Here is a 19,406-nt window from a genome sequence, read left to right on the forward strand (position 1 = left end):
CCCAGGCTGGATGAGGCTCTGTCCAGCCTGATCTAGTGTGGGCTGTCCCTGCCCAGGGCAGGGGGGTTGGAATTAGATGATCCTTGTGGTCCCTTCTAACCCTGACTGATACTATGATACTATGATACAATGAAATGGAAGACACTGAGGTAAGGACTGTAATGGAACAGAAAAAAAGATCAGGGGAGCAGTGGAAATGAGACAGTATTTGTACCCCAGTTAGCAGTACTACAGGAAAGGGAAAGACACATTACTGGTTAGCAGCGGTGCCCCTTTTTATCTGTTCACTTGAAGGTGAATTTTTAATCTGAAATCAGTAGTCTGGCTCAATATTCAACTCAACAAAAAAAAAAAGTTAATAATAACTTTTTTGGACTCTTTTGCTGATTCTTATGCACTTGTCTGAAACAAACCAGGTTTTGCAGCAGAAGCCCTGGTGGGTTTTCACTGCAGACACAGGAGAGCACTGCAAATTGCATCCTACATCTATGTTTGCACTACAGTAAAAAAATACCACTAGTGGAAAAAAAAAGATACCTAAAGATGCCTTAATTTAGGTCTCAGTAGCTCTGTTTCAATAGCACTATCAACATCAGTGCAAACTAAGCAAACTTACTGAGAAATAGAGCAGTGAGTGGCTTGAGAGCAGCCCTGAAGAAAAGGATTGGGGCTGCTGGTGGGTGAGAAGCTCAACATGAGCCAGCAGTGAGCACTTGCAGCCCAGAGAGCCAGCCAGAGCCTGGGCTGCAACAAGCAAAGTGTGGCCAGTGGGCAAGGGAGGTGATTCTCCCCCTCTATACTGCTCTCATGAGACCATACCTGGAGCACTGTGTCCAGTTCTGGAGCATCTGTTACAGGAAGGATCTGGAGATGCTGGAATGTGTCCAGAGAAGGGCCACAAGGATGATTAGAGGGCTGGAGCTCTTCTGCTGTCAGGACAAACTGAGGTCAGTCTGGAGAAGAGGAGGCTCTGAGAGGACCTTATTGTGGCCTTCCAGTATCCTAAGGAGGCTACAAGAAAGCTGGGCAGGGACTTTTTAGGATGTCAGCTAGGGATAGGACTAGGGGGAATGAATCCAAGCTAGAGGAGGGGAGATTTAGGTTAGACATTAGGAAGAAGTTCTTCCCTATGAGGCTGATGAGACACTGGCACAGATTGCTCGGGGAGATGGTGGAAGGCTCATCCATGGAAGGTTTTAAGGCCAGGCTGGATGTGGCTCTCAGCAATCTGATGTAATGTGAGGTGTCCCTGCCCATGGCAGAAGGGTTGGAACTGCATGATCCTTAGGTCCCTTCCAACCCTGACAGTTCTGTGATACTGTGAAAATGCATGGTTTAGTTCACAGGTATGGAACAGTGTCTTTGGAATGCTAAAAGACAGCATGTGGGGTTGGTTTATATCCTTGCTTGCCAAGCAAAATAGATAAAACCCAGATCTTCATTCTCAGCAGATTGTAGAGGGAATGGGATTTTCAGGTCCCAGCGTGGATTTACTTGAAATCAGGTTCAGCAGGAGGTTTGAAGCCATAGTGTGTTGCTCTGATTTCAAAAACCCACTATGTAAAGTTGATTTGTTCAGCTTCTCTGCTTCTCAGCTGTAGAATTGCTACTATACAAGAGTGGCACCCTTGCAGTTTTGTCACACAAGCATTTGTGGCTGCTGACACCCCAGCATTTGGAGATTCAAACACTGCACAGCATGTGGTTTGTTGAGGGGCTGTCAGAAAATGTTAGCAAGTCTGGCATGAGTAAATAGCTCATTTCACATCAACAATCAGAGCAGAATAGTTCTGCTTTATGTTGATTCTGATAAGAAAGAGCTGCAGTATGGTCATTACAACCCCAAGCTGGATTCCTGAGGCCATCATAAAGGCACAGAAAAGTTTATAGGTGAGAGCATTTGATAATCTATCTCCAAAGCTGATGCTGCTTTTAGCTGAGGCCAAGGTGTCATTATGGTTAGTCAGTTTATCAGTGGAATCCTGTCACCAAGCAGGGACAAAACCCATTCTGAAATAGTATCATAGTATCATAGCATCAGTCAGGGTTGGAAGGGACCACAAGGATCATCTAGTTCCAACCCCCCTGCCATGGGCAGGGACACCCCACACTAGATCAGCCTGGCCACAGCCTCATCCAGCCTGGGCTTAAACACCTCCAGGGACGGGGCCTCGACCCCAGCCCTGAAACAGAAGCTCTGATATTCTCTCCCCTCCCCCCAGTATAATATCTTTGCCAAGCTGCTGAACTTGGAACAAGGCAATATGAGTTTATAGGATATGGGGTCATGATTTGATGAAAGAACTCTTTATTTCCATGTTACCCCCAGCAGTGCAGAAAAGTGCTGATTACATGGCAGTAGTTAAGTTTAGTAAGAAATTCCTTGCCAGAAATCAATTTTGATACTCAGCATACCCAGGCTTAAACTTCTTAAGCAATCTGGTTTTCAGTGTACCAAGATCTAAAACAGGAACATCACTTTCTTGTTATGTTAACACTGATGATTGTATTTCACAGAATCGCAGAACCACCAAGGTTGGAAGAGACCTCAAAGATCATCAAGTCCAACCTGGCACCACAGACCTCATGACTAAACCATGGCACCAAGTGCCACATCCAATCCCCTCTTGAACACCTCCAGGGATGGTGACTCCACCACCTCCCTGGGCAGCACATTCCAATGGCAAACAACTCTCTCTGGGAAGAGCTTTCTCCTCACCTCAAGCCTAAACGTCACCTGGCACAGCTTGAGACTGTGTCCTCTTGTTCTGGTGCTGGTTGCTTGAGAGAAGAGACCAACTCCCTTCTAGCTACAGCCTCCCTTCAGGTAGTTGTGGACAGCAATAAGGTCTCCTCTGAGCCTCCCCTTCTCCAGGCTAAGCATCCCCAGCTCCCTCAGCCTCTCCTCACAGGGCTGTGCTCAAGGCCTCTCCCCAGCCTTGTTGCCCTTCTCTGGACACCTTCAAGTGTCTCAATGTCCTTCTTAAATTGAAGGGCCCAGAACTGGACACAGGACTCAAGGTGTGGCCTAACCAGTGCAGAGTACAGGGGTGTGGCAATGCCAGCGACGAGCAGTGTGAGCAATCTGGCAGTGCAGGCCTAGAGCCTGACATGGTGGTAGGCCATAAATGCAGAGCCAGCCAGCAGTGTAGCAAAACAGTGCTGTGCCTGCAGCATGTAACTAAAACAAGACACTGGTAGCTATAAACATGGACAGTTATCTTGGGACAACAGGACATGCACCTGCATCAACAACCTCGTTGTGTCATTAGTAGTTGGACCAATAATCTGTAACAGTGCAATGTGTGGTCACTCAGAGGGAACCAATGGAGCTGTGCCAACAGGGCACTCCGAGCTTATATAAGTCGTAGCAGTTGCCTTGCTACGCACTTCTGCCTTTCCTGTCTCCTGTTTCTTCTACACTTTACCGTGCTATACTTGCACTACAGGCCTGCTCCATAGGCCTGCACCTCAGGCCTGCACCATGGGCCTGCAACACTGGAACAATAAAGGAACAATACTCGATCACATTGGTCAGCCGTATTGATTCCCAATCTCCGTCGTCCTACACAGGGGCACAATGACTTCCCTGCTCCTGCTGGCCACACTATTCTTGATGCAGGCCAGGATGCCATTGGCCTTCTTGGCCACCTGGGCACACTGCTGGCTCATGTTTAGGCGGCTGTCAATCAGCACCCCTAGGTCCCTTTCTGTTTGGCAGATCCTCCGCTACAAGACTGTGGCCTGGATAAACCAAATGCCTTCCTTCCACATGCTTGTTTCTGTAGAGTGGTGTTTATTAATACTTAAAAGAAGTCCAGCCACAGGTGTCAGCACCTTCTGGTAAAGGTCCAAATTCATCAGCACTTTTTTGCCCAACTCCTGAAGTGTTTGCTGACTTAAGCTGAAGCTGAGGAGGTTTATAACTGGATCCCAGGTTTAGTCACCCTAATCAAACTTCTTTGGCCTCATTATGCTTTAATCTGAGCTTCCAGTGAGGGCCCTCCCGATGCTGCAGAATTATTTCTCTAGAGGCACCCTCACCCTCTGGCTCCAGCCCAGTGCCTCCTGTCCCTGCATCTTGTGCCATGGTCATGAGCCTGCTCCACTCTGCCTGGATCAGAGCCCTGCTGCTGCTGCCTGTTCCCCCAAGAGCTTTCGCTCTGCAGGCAGGACAAGCCCAGCTCCCTCAGCCTCTGATCACAGCCAAGTGCTTGAGCCTCTCATCATATTATACTGGAACAGGCTGTCCAGGGATGTCATTGAGGCCTCATCCTTGGACACACTTGAGGTCAGACTGGATGTGGCCCTGGGCAGGCTGCTCTTGTTGGAGATGTCCCTGCTGACTGCAGGGGGGTTGGACAAGAATAACCTTTGAGTGTCCCTTCCAACCTGATGCAACCTGAGTGAATCTGTGAATCTTTGACTGAGATTGCTGCTGCTTTAGTCACATACTTATGAGTCAAGGAGTTCTGCTTCCTGTGCCATCTCAGAGCTCTTCTCCTGGTCCTTGACATGTGAGGAAAGATGATCTCTTTTGGCAGCCACTTTGAAGCAAGGAGTTTCATTTGTCCCATTCCCCTCCCCCCTTTTTTATCATATTCACTCTTCTGTTTTCTAAGTATCTTTGGAAGTAATTTCTCTTGTTATGATGAACGTTGTATGAAGGGCTCTGCAGAGGGACCTCAACCGACTGGGCAGATGGGCAGAGTCCAATGGGATGGCATTCAACAAGTCCAAGTGCCGAGTGTTGCACTTTGGCCACAGCAACCCCATGCAGAGCTACAGGCTGGGGTCAGAGTGGCTGAGAGCTGCCAAACAGAAAGGGACCTGGGGGTGCTGATTGACAGCTACCTAAACATGAGCCAGCAGTGTGCCCAGGTGGCCAAGAAGGCCAATGGCATCGTGGCCTGCATTAGGAATAGTGCGGCCAGCAGGAGCAGGGAAGTCATTGTGCCCCTGAACTCAGCACTGGTTAGGCCACACCTTGAGTCCTGTGTCCAGTTCTGGGCCCCTCAGTTTAAGAAGGACATTGAGACTCTTGAACGTGTCCAGAGAGGGGCAACAAGGCTGGGGAGAGGCCTTGAGCACAGCCCTGTGAGGAGAGGCTGAGGGAGCTGGGGTTGCTTAGCCTGGAGAAGAGGCTCAGGGGAGACCTCATTGCTCTCTACAACTACCTGAAAGGTGTTTGTAGCTAGGAAGGAGTTGGTCTCTTCTCTCAGGCAACCAGCACCAGAACAAGAGGACACAGTCTCAAGCTGTGCCAGGGGAAGTTTAGGCTGGAGGTGAGGAGAAAGTTCTTCCCAGAGAGAGTTGTTAGCCACTGGAATGTGCTGCCCAGGGAGGTGGTGGAGTCACCATGCCTGGAGGTGTTCAAGAGGGGACTGGATGTGGCACTTGGTGCCATGGTTTAGTCATGAGGTCTGTGGTGCCAGGTTGGACTTGATGATCTTTGAGGTCTCTTCCAACCTTGGTGGTTCTGCGATTCTGTGAATATGCACACTTACAATTCTTTGCTCATCTTTTACTCTTCCAAAATGTCTCCTCTCTTTCAGATACTGTGCAATGGGCCAGGAACATGTGTTCCTGTCTGTATAGCTGCTCTCCTCCTTGGGCTTCTCAGAATAAAGAGAGCAGTCATTGTGTACGTGGAGAGCATCTGCCGCGTGGAAACTTTATCCTTGTCTGGAAGGATTCTCTACTACTTGTCAGATTATTTCATCGTTCAGTGGCCTGAGCTGAAGGAAAAATACCCCAGGTCAGTGTATCTTGGTCGAGTAGTGTAACCCCAGGGGAGTTTTCCCTCAACTAAACTCTGTGAGCTCCTGACTGCAGAAATGCATTCAGGTAGTAGTTTATTTCCCCTGTGAAGAAATCGGGCTGGTGCCTGATTATTGAAACAATAATAAAGATGTGCCCACGCTGAAGTACATTTTCATGTAGCTCTATTTATCCCTTCTGCAGGTCTGTTCCCCAAGAGCCTACAATGGCCTTAGGTCTGTGCTCTCTCTCTCTCTCTCTCTCTCTTTTCATCTAGTTTTCCTGCTCTGTGAATGGCAATTTTTGTCTACAAATAAATACGGGGATTTGTATGAGTGCAACATTTCCTGTAAGGAAACTTTGTGTGGTTTTCCAAGTGGTAAGAAACAAAGTCTTGTTCTGGCACAACAGGCTTTATTTCTTGTATGCTAGCAGTGAAGTCCCTTGTGAATCCTTAGAGAAGAAAGGAAACAGTTATAGTAAGTTGGCTTCATGACAGGTTGTCCTTCACAGCCTTCTAAAACCCCCGAGGCATTAAACCAGCAGGAGTTTTGCTCTGGGCTCATCAGAGCTGTCCCTTATATGCTGCAGTGCACGTTTTGAAAGTTGCTGCTCATTTCTTAAGATAAATTAAAAGGTGGCAAGTGTCATGCTGCCAGCAGAGCACTTACAGATTGACAAAGCACTTGGTTCAAAGCTCACAAGCAAAATCCTTGGTGAGCTCACATCACAGAGAGCAAACTGCCACTGAGGAAAACTCAAGTGGTTCAGTCTCTAATATAGAGAAAAGGAGAAAGTGTTACTATCAGTAATAATAATATGATAATAATAATATAGTAATATAAGACTATAGTAATGATATGTAACAATAGCATGATGTTGGAAACAATAATAAAAACAAGATGTGTTACTATCAGTAATAATACAAGGTGCATTCAGAGGAGTGTGTCCAACAGATGCAGGGAGGTTCTCCTCCTCCTCTACTCTGCCCTACTGAGAGCTCACCTGGAATACTGCATCCACTTCTGGGCTCCCCACTTCAGGAGGGACAGGGATCTGCTGGAGAGAGTCCAACGGAGGCTACAAGGTTGCTGAAGGAACTGGAGCACTGCCTGGTGAGGAGAGGCTGAGAGCCCTGGGGCTGTTTAGTCTGGAGAGAAGATGACTTGAGAGGGGATCTGATCAATGTCTATCAATATCTGAGGGCTGGGGGTCAAAAGGGAGGGACAGAGACAGCCTCTGCTCACTTGTGCCCTGTGACAGGAGGACAAGGGGCAATGGATGGAAACTGCAGCACAGGAGGTTCCACCTCAACATGAGGAAGAACTTCTTCACTGTAAGGGTCCCAGAGCACTGGAACAGGCTGCCCAGAGAGGTTGTGGAGTCTCCTTCTCTGGAGCCTTTCCAGTCCTGTCTGGATGTGTTCTTGTGTGACTTGTGCTAGATTCTATGGCCCTGCTCTGGCAGAGGGTTGGACTAGAAGATCTCCAGAGGTCCTTTCCAACCCCAAACATCCTGTGATCCTGTAACAGGAGAAGGAGCAGAGGTTCCCTCTCTTTTCCTGGTGCAGTGAATGTGAATTTCAGTACCTCCTGATTTCTCATTTAAAGACCTTCCTTCCAGCCATACGATAGGTGCTGAGCCTTTTGTCCTGGCAAATGGGAGCAACTCTATAAAGTTATTTGGTGTAGCTAAGCATGGAAAGGTCTACTTCAGCACTGCCATTCATCTGTCAAAATGTCATTCCACATACTGTCACACCTCTGAAGCAATGTAAACACATCTGTAGGCACAGAGAGCTCTGTGTGTGGCTGCAGAAACACAGGCAACAAGAAGAGCTCCAAGAGCAGCAGAAGCGCTCCGCAGAGAGCACAGCCTGGCTGCTGCAGCAGGAGGAGAATTGCTCTCTGAAGCCTTTGCCTCAGTGTCAGATGGCAAAATGCTGCTGCAGCTGTTCTGGTAGGGTATGAGAGCTGGAATTTAGATGAGCACAAAGGGTGGTTCCTGCTCTTAGGAAGCAAGGGTCTAGAAGGATAGTCTACCTGAAGCAGAAAATCATTAGCAAGCATGAGAAAACATCATGGAGAAAGCTACTGTCAGGATGTTGCCAGGCCCTGTGGGGGAGCCAGCTGCTATAACCTGTCCAACAGGTTTAATAATCATCAACATAAGTAGAGTCCCTTGATGTGGTTACATGTGAATGCAGAACAGAGAGGGTTTGTGAGGAGGCTTTAAACCAGATTATGTTGACATTAAAGAGCAGAACAGTTAATGAGTTAAGACTACGTGGAAAGGACTGTCTGTGCAGTACATACTCAGGTCCTTGAAAATGACCTGGGTGAAGTAAATTTGATGTGGGCAAGGGCTTCTTATCCCTGGAGTGGAGTGAGGACTGCTTTATCAGGACCACAGATAGCTTGGTGGAGATACAGCAGCCTTTATTATGGCTGCTGGTAGTTTAGATTAGTGCTATGTTCTGCAAGGGAACTAGAGCAGAGGGGAATGAGGATGGAGGCAGCCTCTTCCTCTGTTCTGAGTGAGGGGCAGCAGTAGGGGATCCCCATGCTGTGGCATAGAGAAGCATGAGAATAAGAAGAAGGGAAATGAATGCTTCCATTCACACACCACCGCCTGTGCCTCAACAGCCCCTGGCCTGCCAGCAAGGCAGCCCTAGACTGCTTGGCCCTAAACAGCTGCTGAGTTCACTTGCTGCTTCTGGATCACTGCCTGGTGAGGAGAGGCTGAGAGCCCTGGGGCTGTTCAGTCTGGAGAGGAGAAGGCTGAGAGGGGAATCTGATCAATGTCTATCAATATCTGAGGGCTGGGGGTCAAAAGGGAGGGACAGGGACAGGCTCTGCTCACTTGCACTCTGGGATAGGCCAAGGGGCAATGGATGGAAACTACTGCACAGGAAGTTCCACCTCAACACAAGGAAGAACTTCTGCACTGTAAGGGTTCCAGAGCACTGCAACAGGCTGCCCAGAGAGGTTGTGGAGTCCTCTTCTCTGGAGACTTTCCAGCCCTGTCTGGATGTGTTCCTGTGCAACCTGTGCTGGATTCTATAGTCCTGCTCTGGCAGAGGGTTGGATTGGAGGATCTCCAGAAGTCCCTTCCAACCCCTGACATCTTGTGATCCTATGATCCTATGATTCTGTTCAGAGACAAGCAAAGTGTAGCCTGTCCTCATCCTGCTTTAGGTTTCTACCTGAGAGAAGGCAGCTCTGGCTGCTCGGTTCCTCCCTCCTAGCCCTGCCCAGCGTGGGACATTGTTTTATGATGTGCTTTCAGATGGCAGGTTCATAAACTTTATGAGTCTGCCTTTGAATACTGGGGAGTTCCAGGGATTTTCTTCCACCTGTTACCTGCATGGCAATGACTGCTGCTAAAGGAAAGCACTTGCCTGTTCAACCTTGTAGCCTCCCATCTCAGTGTTCTGAAGGCAACAGTAGATTTCTTCACTAGAGGCTATTCTGAAACACTGACCTGCTCCAGACCATGAGATGTGAAGGAATCTCATTTTGAAGGACTTATTTACTTCCTGACAGCCTTTTGGGAGAGCAAATTTGAGAGTATCTCTGCCTGTGTTCCCCCAAGAGCATGTTCTGTACTCTGCTTGGTCAGCCTGGGAAACACAAGTTAGCACAGCACCTACAAAGTGGGCTTTCATCTGGGTAACCAGCTCAGAGAGACTGGGGTGGTTCCCATCTCCTTCAGCTGGCTGCAATTTTCCTTACTGGTGATTGCATCAAGTGCCAGCTTAAGTTAAGGGCAATTACTTTTTGGCAGTTTATGATCAGTCTTGGTGAGTGCAAACTTGGATTAGGAATGACCCAGAAGTGTCTGAAGTTGAACCAGCTAGAACTGCTCAGGAGAGCTCAGAAACAGAACGATCACCCCTGAACCCTGACCAAAGCCTTCAAGGAAATGCTGCATCACCACCATAGGGCACAGGACACAGGAAAGAGTTCCTGACTTCAATGCTCCTAAAGGAAATGTTATTATTAGAAAGATTGGCTTTTCCTTGGAAAGCTCATCCCAAAAGCAGGGTGGAGCTGAAGTAAAGTAGCATTTTATTGTTAAGTAGCTGTCTCAAGCTGTGCCAGGGGAGGTTTAGGCTGGATGTTAGGAAGAAATTCTTCATAGAGAGTGATTGCCCATTGGAATGTGCTGCCCGGGGAGGTGGTGGAGTCACCATCACTGGAGGTGTTTAGGAGGAGACTGGATGGGGTGCTTGGTGCCACGGGTTAGTTGATTAGGTGGTGTTGGATGATGGGTTGGACGTGATGATCTCAAAGGTCTCTTCCAACCTGGTTAATTCTAGTCTAGTCTAGTCTAGTCTAGTCTTCTATCTTTTTTGGGTCTGGTAGGTGAGTACAGCCAAGCTATCACTGTTATAGGAGAAAAATGCACTCTTTCTGCTCCCAATATGGAAGAACAGAAAACTCTGCTCCCAGTGTCTATCCCAAAAGCTAAAGGTCACAGAGTGGATTTCTTATCTTTAGATTCTTGGGTTTTGCTGTGTCTCATTCTCTCCCTTAAATACTAACACTGACGCAAACACATTGGCATTATGTCTATGAAGGACATCTGGAGTGAAGTAGGTCACCTTTTTTTTCTCCATTAACATTAGTATCTTATGGATTTAAAGCAAGTAGGGAAGAAATGTATTCTTAAAGAAAGTAAGTTTGACTTTATCACACACAGTATCACACACAGTATAACCAAGGTTGGAAGAGACCTCAAAGATCACCAAGTCCAACCTGTCACCACAGACCCCATGACTAGACCATGGCACCAAGTGCCAAATCCAATCCCCTCTTGAACACCTCCAGGGATGGTGACTCCACCACCTCCCTGGGCAGCACATTCCAATGGTTAACAACTCTCTCAGTGAAGAACTTTCTCCTCACCTCCAACCTAAACTTCCCCTGGCGCAGCTTGAGACTGTGTCCTCTTGTTCTGGTGCTGGTTGCTAGGGAGAAGAGACCAACTCCCTCATGGCTACAACCACCCTTCAGGTAGTTGTAGACAGCAACGAGGTCTCCCCTGAGCTATAGCTATGGCTATAGCATTATCAAAACTGGCAAAGATTCAAAAGAAAAGAAGACTTCCAGAAATTCCTTCCCCAAGTCCTAGCCTGGAAGGCAAATTCTAAATGAATTGTAGCTACCAGATCGTTGTATCTAGATACACCTTAGCTGTCAGATACTACATATTCAAAGTTACTTCTCTTTTGAACTGGTTGTCCTCTCATGGAGAATATAGATTGCATGTACATGAACAGAGCAGGCTAATTTTATTTTGGAAGAGGAGGAATGGCAGATGAAAGAGGAGTGTCAGCTGGACTCCAATAAAATACCAAAATGAGAAGAAGGTTGGCTCTTGATAAAAACACCTTGGGAGATGGTTTCCAAGTTCTGCCAGAGGAATGCTAAGCAGACTGATCTGCTTTAAGCCAGCGAGTCCAATTTCTTCCCCCTCTGCAGTCACCATTCCAAGAAAGTTGTGCTGCTCTGTAACATTTCACAAGCCACTGAGGATTTCTGGGGGCAATAGTCAAAGTCCCAGAAGTAACTCCTTAAGTTGTAGCCACACAGTTCTTCAGAGCTCTGGCTTCACGCAGAAACAGTCTGTCCTAACGGATGGCAGGTAATGCCTTGAAACAAAAGATTGCTGTATACAAATAGCACATTGGCCATTTTAGAGATACAGATCTTCTCTCTTCCTTACTCTGCCCTAGTGAGGCCTAACCTGGAATATTGCATCCAGTTCTGGGCTTCCCAGCTCAAGAGGGACAGAGATCTGTTCAAGAGAGTCTAATGGAGGGCTACAAGGATGCTGAAGGGACTGGAGCACTGCCTGATGAGGAGAGGCTGAGAGCCCTGGGGGTGGTTAGACTGCAGAGGAGAAGGCTGGGAGGGGATCTGATCAATGTCCTGCTCTGGCAGGGAGGTTGGACTCAAAGACCTCCAGAGGTCCCTAACATCCTGTGATCTGTGATCATGTAGCAAAAAGACCCTCTTAGATCTGTGTAAGGGGCCACAGTGAGTCTTCTTTTCCATCCTTGTCTCGCACCCAAATGAACTTAGCAGTGCACCTTAGCCACTGTGCTGCCACAAATGGCATCCAAGCAGCAGCATGTGATGAACACACAAAGATCAATTAACTGAGGCTTATTTAATTGCCAATAGAGAATGCACTGGGAGAGTGATGCCTGTGTTATGGGACAGAAAAACCCACTTCAGAAATTTGGCCGCATAAAATGAGAGCTTTCCCAAAAAGTGTGCATTTAAAGCAAACTGATCTGTATTCTTGCACGAGATCTGACAGTCACCCAAGTGAGAAAACTGCTGGTACTGGTCACCATAAGGCAGAGCACAAGCAAGCACTGCGTGAGCTGTTTGAAGAAGCTCCTTGGCTCTCAGCCAGTGCTTCGATATCCCTCCCCTTTTGCTGGCCCATGTTGAGACCACACACGAGACCAATAACCTCCAGGCTGCTTTATTAGAATAAACCTTTATTAGAATAAACCAAATCAGGTTGGAAGAGACCTTCAAGATCATCGTGTCCAACCCATCAACCAATCCAACCCACCCAAACAGCTAACCCATGGCACCAAGCACCCCAGCAAGTCTCCTCCTGAACACTCTCAATGACGGCGACTCCACCACCTCCCCGGGCAGCCCATTCCATAGCGCAATCACTCTCTCTGTATAGAACTTCTTCCTAACATCCAACCTGAACCTCCCCTGGTGCAGCCTGAGACTGTGTCCTCTTGTTCTGGTACTGGGTGCCAGGGAGAAGAGACCATCATCCGCCTGTCTACAACCTCCCTTCAGGTAGTTGTAGAGAGTGATAAGGTCACCCCTGAGTCTCCTCTTCTCCAGGCTAAGCAGCCCCAGCTCCCTCAGCCTCTCCTCATAGGGCTTGTGTTCCAAACCCCTCACCAACTTTGTTGCTTTTCTCTGGACTCGTTCCAGCAAGTCAACCTCCTTCCTAAACTGAGGGGCCCAGAACTGGACACAGTACTCGAGGTGTGGCCTAACCAGTGCAGTGTACAGGGGCAGAATGACCTCCCTGCTCCTGCTGGCCGCACTGTTCCTGGATGCAGGCCAGGATGCCATTGGCCCTCTTGGCTGCCTGGGCACACTGCAGGCTCATGTTCAGCCTACCATCAACCAGCAACCCCAGGTCCCTCTCTGCCTGGCTGCTCTCCAGCCACTCTGACCCCAGCCTGTAGCACTGCATGGGGTTGTTGTGGCCAATGTGCAGAACCCGGCACTTGGATGTGTTCAATCTCCTGCCCTTGGACTCTGCCCATCTGTCCAGCCTGTCGAGGTCTCTCTGCAGAGCCTCTCTACCCTCCAGCAGATCAACTCTTGCCCCCAGCTTGGTATCGTCAGCAAATTTACTGATGATGGACTCAATGCCCTCATCCAGATCATCAATAAAGATGTTAAAGAGCACAGGGCCCAGCACTGATCCTTGGGGCACACCACTAGTGACTGGCTGCCAGCTGGATGTGGCACCATTCACCACCACTCTCTGGGCTCGGCCATCCAGCCAGTTCCTAACCCATCGCAGTGTGCTCCCGTCCAAGCCAGGGGCTGACAGCTTGGCCAGCAGTTTGGTGGCTGAGTGTATAGAAAATAAGCACTGAGCCCTTCTGGTTGTTTGCAGCACCATTTGAACACAGCCCTTCCTGAAACTCACATCTAACATTTTGAATTGCTCTACTTCCTTATAGCATAAGGACAGTCCTGTGAGCAGTATTGTTGAAATCAATAGGAAATACTTGGAGGCAGGGGTCATCTTGCAGATGGCAGTTTCAGAAGGCATAGGATTTTGCAGGAGAGTTGAAGAAACCCAGCAGCTTTCACTGCAATGGCTTTGGCCAGCATTCGTCACCTGCATGGCTGTTCCATGCTGCAGTGGCAATAGAGAAGGAGGAGAGAGTGCTGTGTGATACAAGCAGGCAGCCTTTGCTGAGATCTTGTTTCCACTCTGACTACTCTGCACAGTGTAAAATGGCACTTTTAGTATCTCTTATACCTTTTTTACCTCCTTACCCCAAAAAAATCCTAAGGTGTTTTATAACACCAGGGATCAGTGCTGTGTCCAGTCCTGTTCAACACCTTTAGCACTGACATTGATGATGGGACAGAGCAGACAGAGTCTGCTCAGCAGGTTTGCTGATGATACCAAACTGGGAGGCTTGCCTGAGACTTCTGAAGGCTGTGCAGCCATTCAGTGAGACTTGGACAGCCCTGTGAGGAGAGGCTGAGGGAGCTGGGGGTGCTTAGCCTGGAGAAGAGGAGGCTCGGGGGAGATCTTATTGCTGGCTACAACTATCTGAAAGGAGGTTGTACCCAAGTGGGGGTTGGTCTCTTCTCTCAGGCAACCAGCACCAGAACAAGAGGACACAGGCTCATAGGATCATCACAGGATGCTAGGGGTTGGAAGGGACCTCTGGAGATCTTCAAGTCTACCCCTGCTACCACCCCCCCCCCCCCCAACCCCCCAAAACCCAAGAGGACACAGTCTCAAGCTGCACCAGGGGAAGTTTAGGCTGGAGGTGAGGAGAAAGTTCTTCACAGAGAGAGTAAATGGCCATTGGGATGTGCTGCCCAGGGAGGTGGTGGAGTCACCATCCCTGGAGGTGTTCAAGAGGGGATTGGACGTGGCACTTGGTGCCATGGGTTAGTTAGTCATGAGGTCTTGGGTGATAGGTTGGACTTGATGATCTCTGAGGTCTTTTCCTACCTTATTGTTTCTATGATTCCATGATTCTATGAACTTGCTCTGGCAGCAGGGGTAGACTTGAAGATCTCCAGAGGTCCCTTCCAACCCCTAGCATCCTGTGATGATCCTATGAGCCTGTGTCCTCTTGTTCTGGTGCTCGTTGCCTGGGAGAAGAGACCAACCCCAACTTGGGTACAACCTCCTTTCAGATAGTTGTAGCCAGCAATAAGATCTCCCCCGAGCCTCCTCTTCTCCAGGCTAAGCACCCCCAGCTCCCTCAGCCTCTCCTCACAGGGCTGTCCAAGTCTCACTGAATGGCTGCACAGCCTTCAGAAGTCTCAGGCAAGCCTCCCAGTTTGGTATCATCAGCAAACCTGCTGAGCAGACTCTGTCTGCTCTGTCCCATCATCAATGTCAGTGCTAAAGGTGTTGAACAGGACTGGACGCAGCACTGATCCCTGGTGTTATAAAACACCTTAGGATTTTTTGGGGGTAAGGAGGTAAAAAAGGTATAAGAGATACTAAACGTGCCATTTTACTGTGCTCAGGTATTCATAGCTGTGCAGTGAGGTGACCTGGAAAGGGCTGGACTTAGGGTGCTCGAAGAGACTTTTGTATGCAGGTGAGAGAGAGAGGATTTTCGTAGCCAGGTGAAGTTGTCCTTGCACTATACAGCAGATAATTTTTAAAGGAGTCCCTAACACAAAGTTCCAGGGTTGGTTTTTCATGCTGAGATTTAAGCAGTTGTGGTGGGTTAACGCCCATCCTGAAGAAAAACAAAACAGGGTAGAGGGCTTGCGGGTGCTCTGCCCTCCCTGCAGGGCGTTTTCCCCCTGGGAAACTGAGTCTGTTCCACTCCCCCCTCCCTGCCCAGCTAGGGTATAAAAGGCAGTACATTGCAGTCATTAGGCCTCCTTTTGGCTCCTGCCTCTCCTGGATGAGAGCTACTGCGGCTACCTTCCTGCTCTTCTGCCACATGGTTGGGCCTGATCCTTCTCCCTGCTGCCTCTGCGTCTCTTCAGAGAGAGACTGGTTGTGTATTCTTCTTTGTTCCCCTCCCATCCATCCTTGTTCCTTGCCCTTGTGAACCTTACCTGTTCTTGTTTTTTATATATATATATATATATATATATATATATATATTTATTTTTTTTAAAGACAACTCTTTACCTCTCTACTTCCAAGCCGACTCCAAATTATTGTTTGGTGCATTTGCTCCTTCCCTTTCCTTTTTCTTTTCCTCTCTGTTGGGAGGGAGGAGGGGGGAGCAGGGGAGAGATTCTCAGCCTTGCCCCCATCTGAGCTCTTAACTCCCAGTCAAGGCTCAAAGCACTATAGTAGTATTTGAAATCACACGGTGAAGCTGTCATGCGTAGTCTTGCCTCTTCTCTGCACTGGTGCACAATCATTCCTCAAATCCAAACCCCTCTGCTTGCTTTAAGAAAGAATGGATATTTGTGATGTTGTATCAGCAGCCAGATCTGCTCACTTAGCATTACTGTAAATTCTACTTTCAGCTGCCAGCAGTTTGGCAATTGGTGTTTCCTGCTTTATTGTTACAGAGTGCAGTTGAACTCTGCTGCTTTTCATTTATGATCCAGCTCGGGATGTCAGCTGACACTGAAATGAATGTTCTAACCTCCAATTCAGTGGCTTAAAGGCTATCTCTGCAGCGTTCACTGCCAAGATGAAGCCTAGAAATTATTATTCAGCAGCAGTAAACAGGGCCTGGTTTTGCAGGCAGCCGTTCGTGAGCATCACAGGCACGACAGCTGGGAATTGCAGTTAGGGATCTTTTTACATCTACCCTGAACAGAAAAATAGCAAAAACTATGATGCAGTGTTTTCAGCCAAGCCTTTAAGTGACATCTTAACAGCTGCACATTAATATTTGTAGTCATTATTCTAAAAAGTAACCTGCTTTGCAAAAAGGCAAACCAAGTGAGATTTGGCGTTGCAGCCAGACACAAAATAGCTGCCTTCAAAAGTGATTGGTGTGGGGCTTTTACAGACAGAAGCTGGCCGCTGACAAGCAGAGGTAGTTATCTCAGTGCACCATCACAGTTCTGAGCATGTTTGCAGTCTAACTCCAGACTAGAGAGAATACCTGCAAGTCTTCCTTTCACTTTTTCCTTGAGTAACAAGACTGGGGGTAGAATAGGGAGGCTGAGAAAACACAGAGCAGCTTCCACTCAAAGTGCTGCTCCAGGAAAGACTGAACAGACCATTCTGACAGGAGAGAAATTGTGACTGCTGCCTGCTCCCCTGCACACATACACACAGAGCTCTTGCAGGTTGATTAAAAGACTCAGAATATATAACACAAAGCAATGAAGGTTTTACACTGTGTAGGCTGAATTAAGTCCTGGTCTGTAACACCGCAAGGTGCTGGCTATGATGATGCCATGTCTCCTTCTAGAACACCAGGCTCACTTGCCAGGTTTTGTCTCTGAAGAAGGTTTATTATACAGTGCAGATACAACCCCAAATTCTCTCTGTTTGCTTACAGTTCTGAGTCTTGCTATCTAGAATCTTCCTTTGTGTTTACAACTAAACACTAGCAGTGCTTGCTACTTGCATGCAGCTCTTGCTTTGCCCCAGCCCCCCACTTGTGGAGATAAATGTCAACAGACCTGCAGATACAGAACTGTGCTCAGCACTGCACTGACAGCAGGTGCACTTAGCACACACAGGACACTGTATTGATGTCAGTGAGTTTTAAACAATGGGTGTTACTGGCATTAAAACTTAAGCAAATAAGGACTTTTCCACAGCAGGCACACACACACACACCAAAAAAAGAAGGCAAAACAAAAAAACCCAACCCACAGTCACCATCTCTTGGAAATGTCAAAGCTTTGTGGGATGCAGCACAAGCAAAAAAGCAGACAAGATTAACGATCTGGGATAAAGGGGCTCAGACCTTCAGGATTCTGTATTCTGGTACAGTCTCAGTTACCAGCTACTCCTAATTCCCTCTCCTCCTCCTAAGTCTGATTCACATCCTCTGACATCCACTGAAGTACATTAACAGTGACATGGATTATTTGAAACCTCCCTTATCCAAACAGATTTGGGATCCTCGCTATTGCAATAACTGAGTCTCCGTGCTGTGGGAGCCAGCCTCCGGCTAAGTGCCACTGCAGCTCAGCTACTCACTCGTCATGTGCCACACTGGGCAGCCTGTTTTCCTTCACACCATTGCAGTCCCAAGCAGCCTTACAAAGCACTCTGAACATCACTTGCTGTGTATCCTTTTGCTGTTGAACTTTGACTTCTTTTTACTTTGACTTCTAAGTAAAGCTTTACCACGAAAGTGCAAAGAAGTTAACAAAAAGGGAAAACAACACCACATTTCCTTAAGCTTGTAATAATGTCATGTCAGAGGCGGGAACATATTTCTGATTATGAATTAATCTTACTTAAGACATCAAAAGATGTGTGGCCAGCAGATCCAGAGAGGGGATTCTGCCACTTTGCTCTGGTGAGACCTCACCTTGAGTACTGCATCCAGCTCTGGAGCCCTCAACACAGGAAGGACATGGACCTGATGGAGGCGATGAAAATGATCAGGGGGTTGGAGCAGCTCTGCTATGAGGACAGGCTGAGGGAGCTGGGGGTGTTCAGCCTGGAGAAGAGAAGGCTCCAGGGAGACCTAATAGTAACCTTCCAGTACGTGAAGGGGGCTACAAGGATGGAGAGAGACTGTTTGCAAAGGCCTGCAGGGACAGGACCAGGGGCAATGGCTTCAAACTAGAGCACAGCAGATTGAGATTGGATGTGAGGAACAGGTTCTGCACCATGAGGGTGGTGGAACACTGCAACAGGTTGTCCAGGGAGGTCATTGGGGCCCTGTCCCTGGAGATATTCAAGGTGAGGCTGGATAGGGCTGTGGGGCAACCTGATCTAGTTGAGGATGCCCCTGCTGACTGCAGAGGGGGTTGGACTGGATGTCCTTGGGAGGTCCCTTCCAACCCAGCCCATTCTGTGATTCTATGATTCTGTGATTCTAAGAAATGCTGCCTAGATAATTAAAATTGGAAGGCAGCAAAAAAGGTTTTATTCCCTTTTTTCTACATTCAGATATTAACTATTAAGACAAGAGTCTCAATTAATAATTAGCCAGCCTTTTAAAACACCAGCACTGCTCAGCACAGTCTTCTTTCAAGAAAATTAACCTCTTTGTAGATCAATATGCTTTGATTATTTTGTGGTTAGCATCAAACTGTGGTTTGAACAGTGCAATATGAAGTTGCAGTAAAAGTTACCACATACTATTTTAAATCAGTTTTCTTGACCACAGTGGAGGGTGGAAGAGAAACATTGGTTGAGCACACGTCTCCTTGAAAGACCTGAACTTATCTGGCCCCTATGAAGAGCTACACCCAAACAAGCAAGGAAAACATGCTCAAGTGGCAGAAAAATCAACTTTGGGGGATGGAGATTAAGAGTTCAAATCAATCTCAGATCACAGTGAGCAGGCATCAGCCAAATGGTAAATGTTAACAGTCTCTGTCCACACCCTGGAGAGCCAGACACTGCCTCTTCAAAATCTGTGTGTGTGTGAAGTTATATTTTGTATGCATATATGGAACATTAAAGTGACAGCAAAAAGCCAAGAGTTACAGAAGCACAAAATATCACCAAGTAATTGTTTTCTCCCTTCCTCTAATTCCCTGGTAGGACTATCCCCCCCCAAAACAGAGCAGAAACCTGACTCAGGAAGCTTGACAGAAAAGTCAGGAATGTTTCAGTCTGCAAAGCCATTCTGCATCACAGTCAGCTGGTTGTAACAGCCAGTTCTGCATCCACTCAGAGCTTGAGAAGAGCCAAATACTTCCTTCATGTCAAGTCTTACTGAGTTTAAGGTGTTTAACCAGCAGTCTCAGCATGCCCCCAGGAGA

At 47.8% G+C, this 19,406-nt stretch overlaps 1 protein-coding gene across 5 annotated transcripts in view; it reads left to right on the forward strand.

The window, feature by feature from the left end:
* ALG14 (ALG14 UDP-N-acetylglucosaminyltransferase subunit) overlaps positions 1–18,071 on the forward strand; it is a 44,788-nt gene extending 26,717 nt beyond the window's left edge. Inside the window, exons 4-6 of one of the 5 annotated variants that reach the window (XM_068166267.1) lie at positions 5,556–5,758; positions 17,574–17,751; positions 17,940–18,071. In XM_068166267.1, coding sequence (XP_068022368.1) covers positions 5,556–5,758; positions 17,574–17,751; positions 17,940–17,990 — 432 coding nt within the window. In that variant the 3' untranslated portion in view covers positions 17,991–18,071. The other 4 variants (XM_068166269.1, XM_068166268.1, XM_068166270.1 and 1 more) reach the window with 4 other exon arrangements.
* The last annotated feature ends 1,335 nt before the right edge of the window (positions 18,072–19,406 follow it).

The sequence above is a fragment of the Melanerpes formicivorus genome, unplaced genomic scaffold (assembly GCF_026170545.1).
Source record: "Melanerpes formicivorus ecotype bairdi unplaced genomic scaffold, bMelFor1.0.p_v2 SCAF_99, whole genome shotgun sequence".
NCBI lineage: Eukaryota > Metazoa > Chordata > Aves > Piciformes > Picidae > Melanerpes > Melanerpes formicivorus.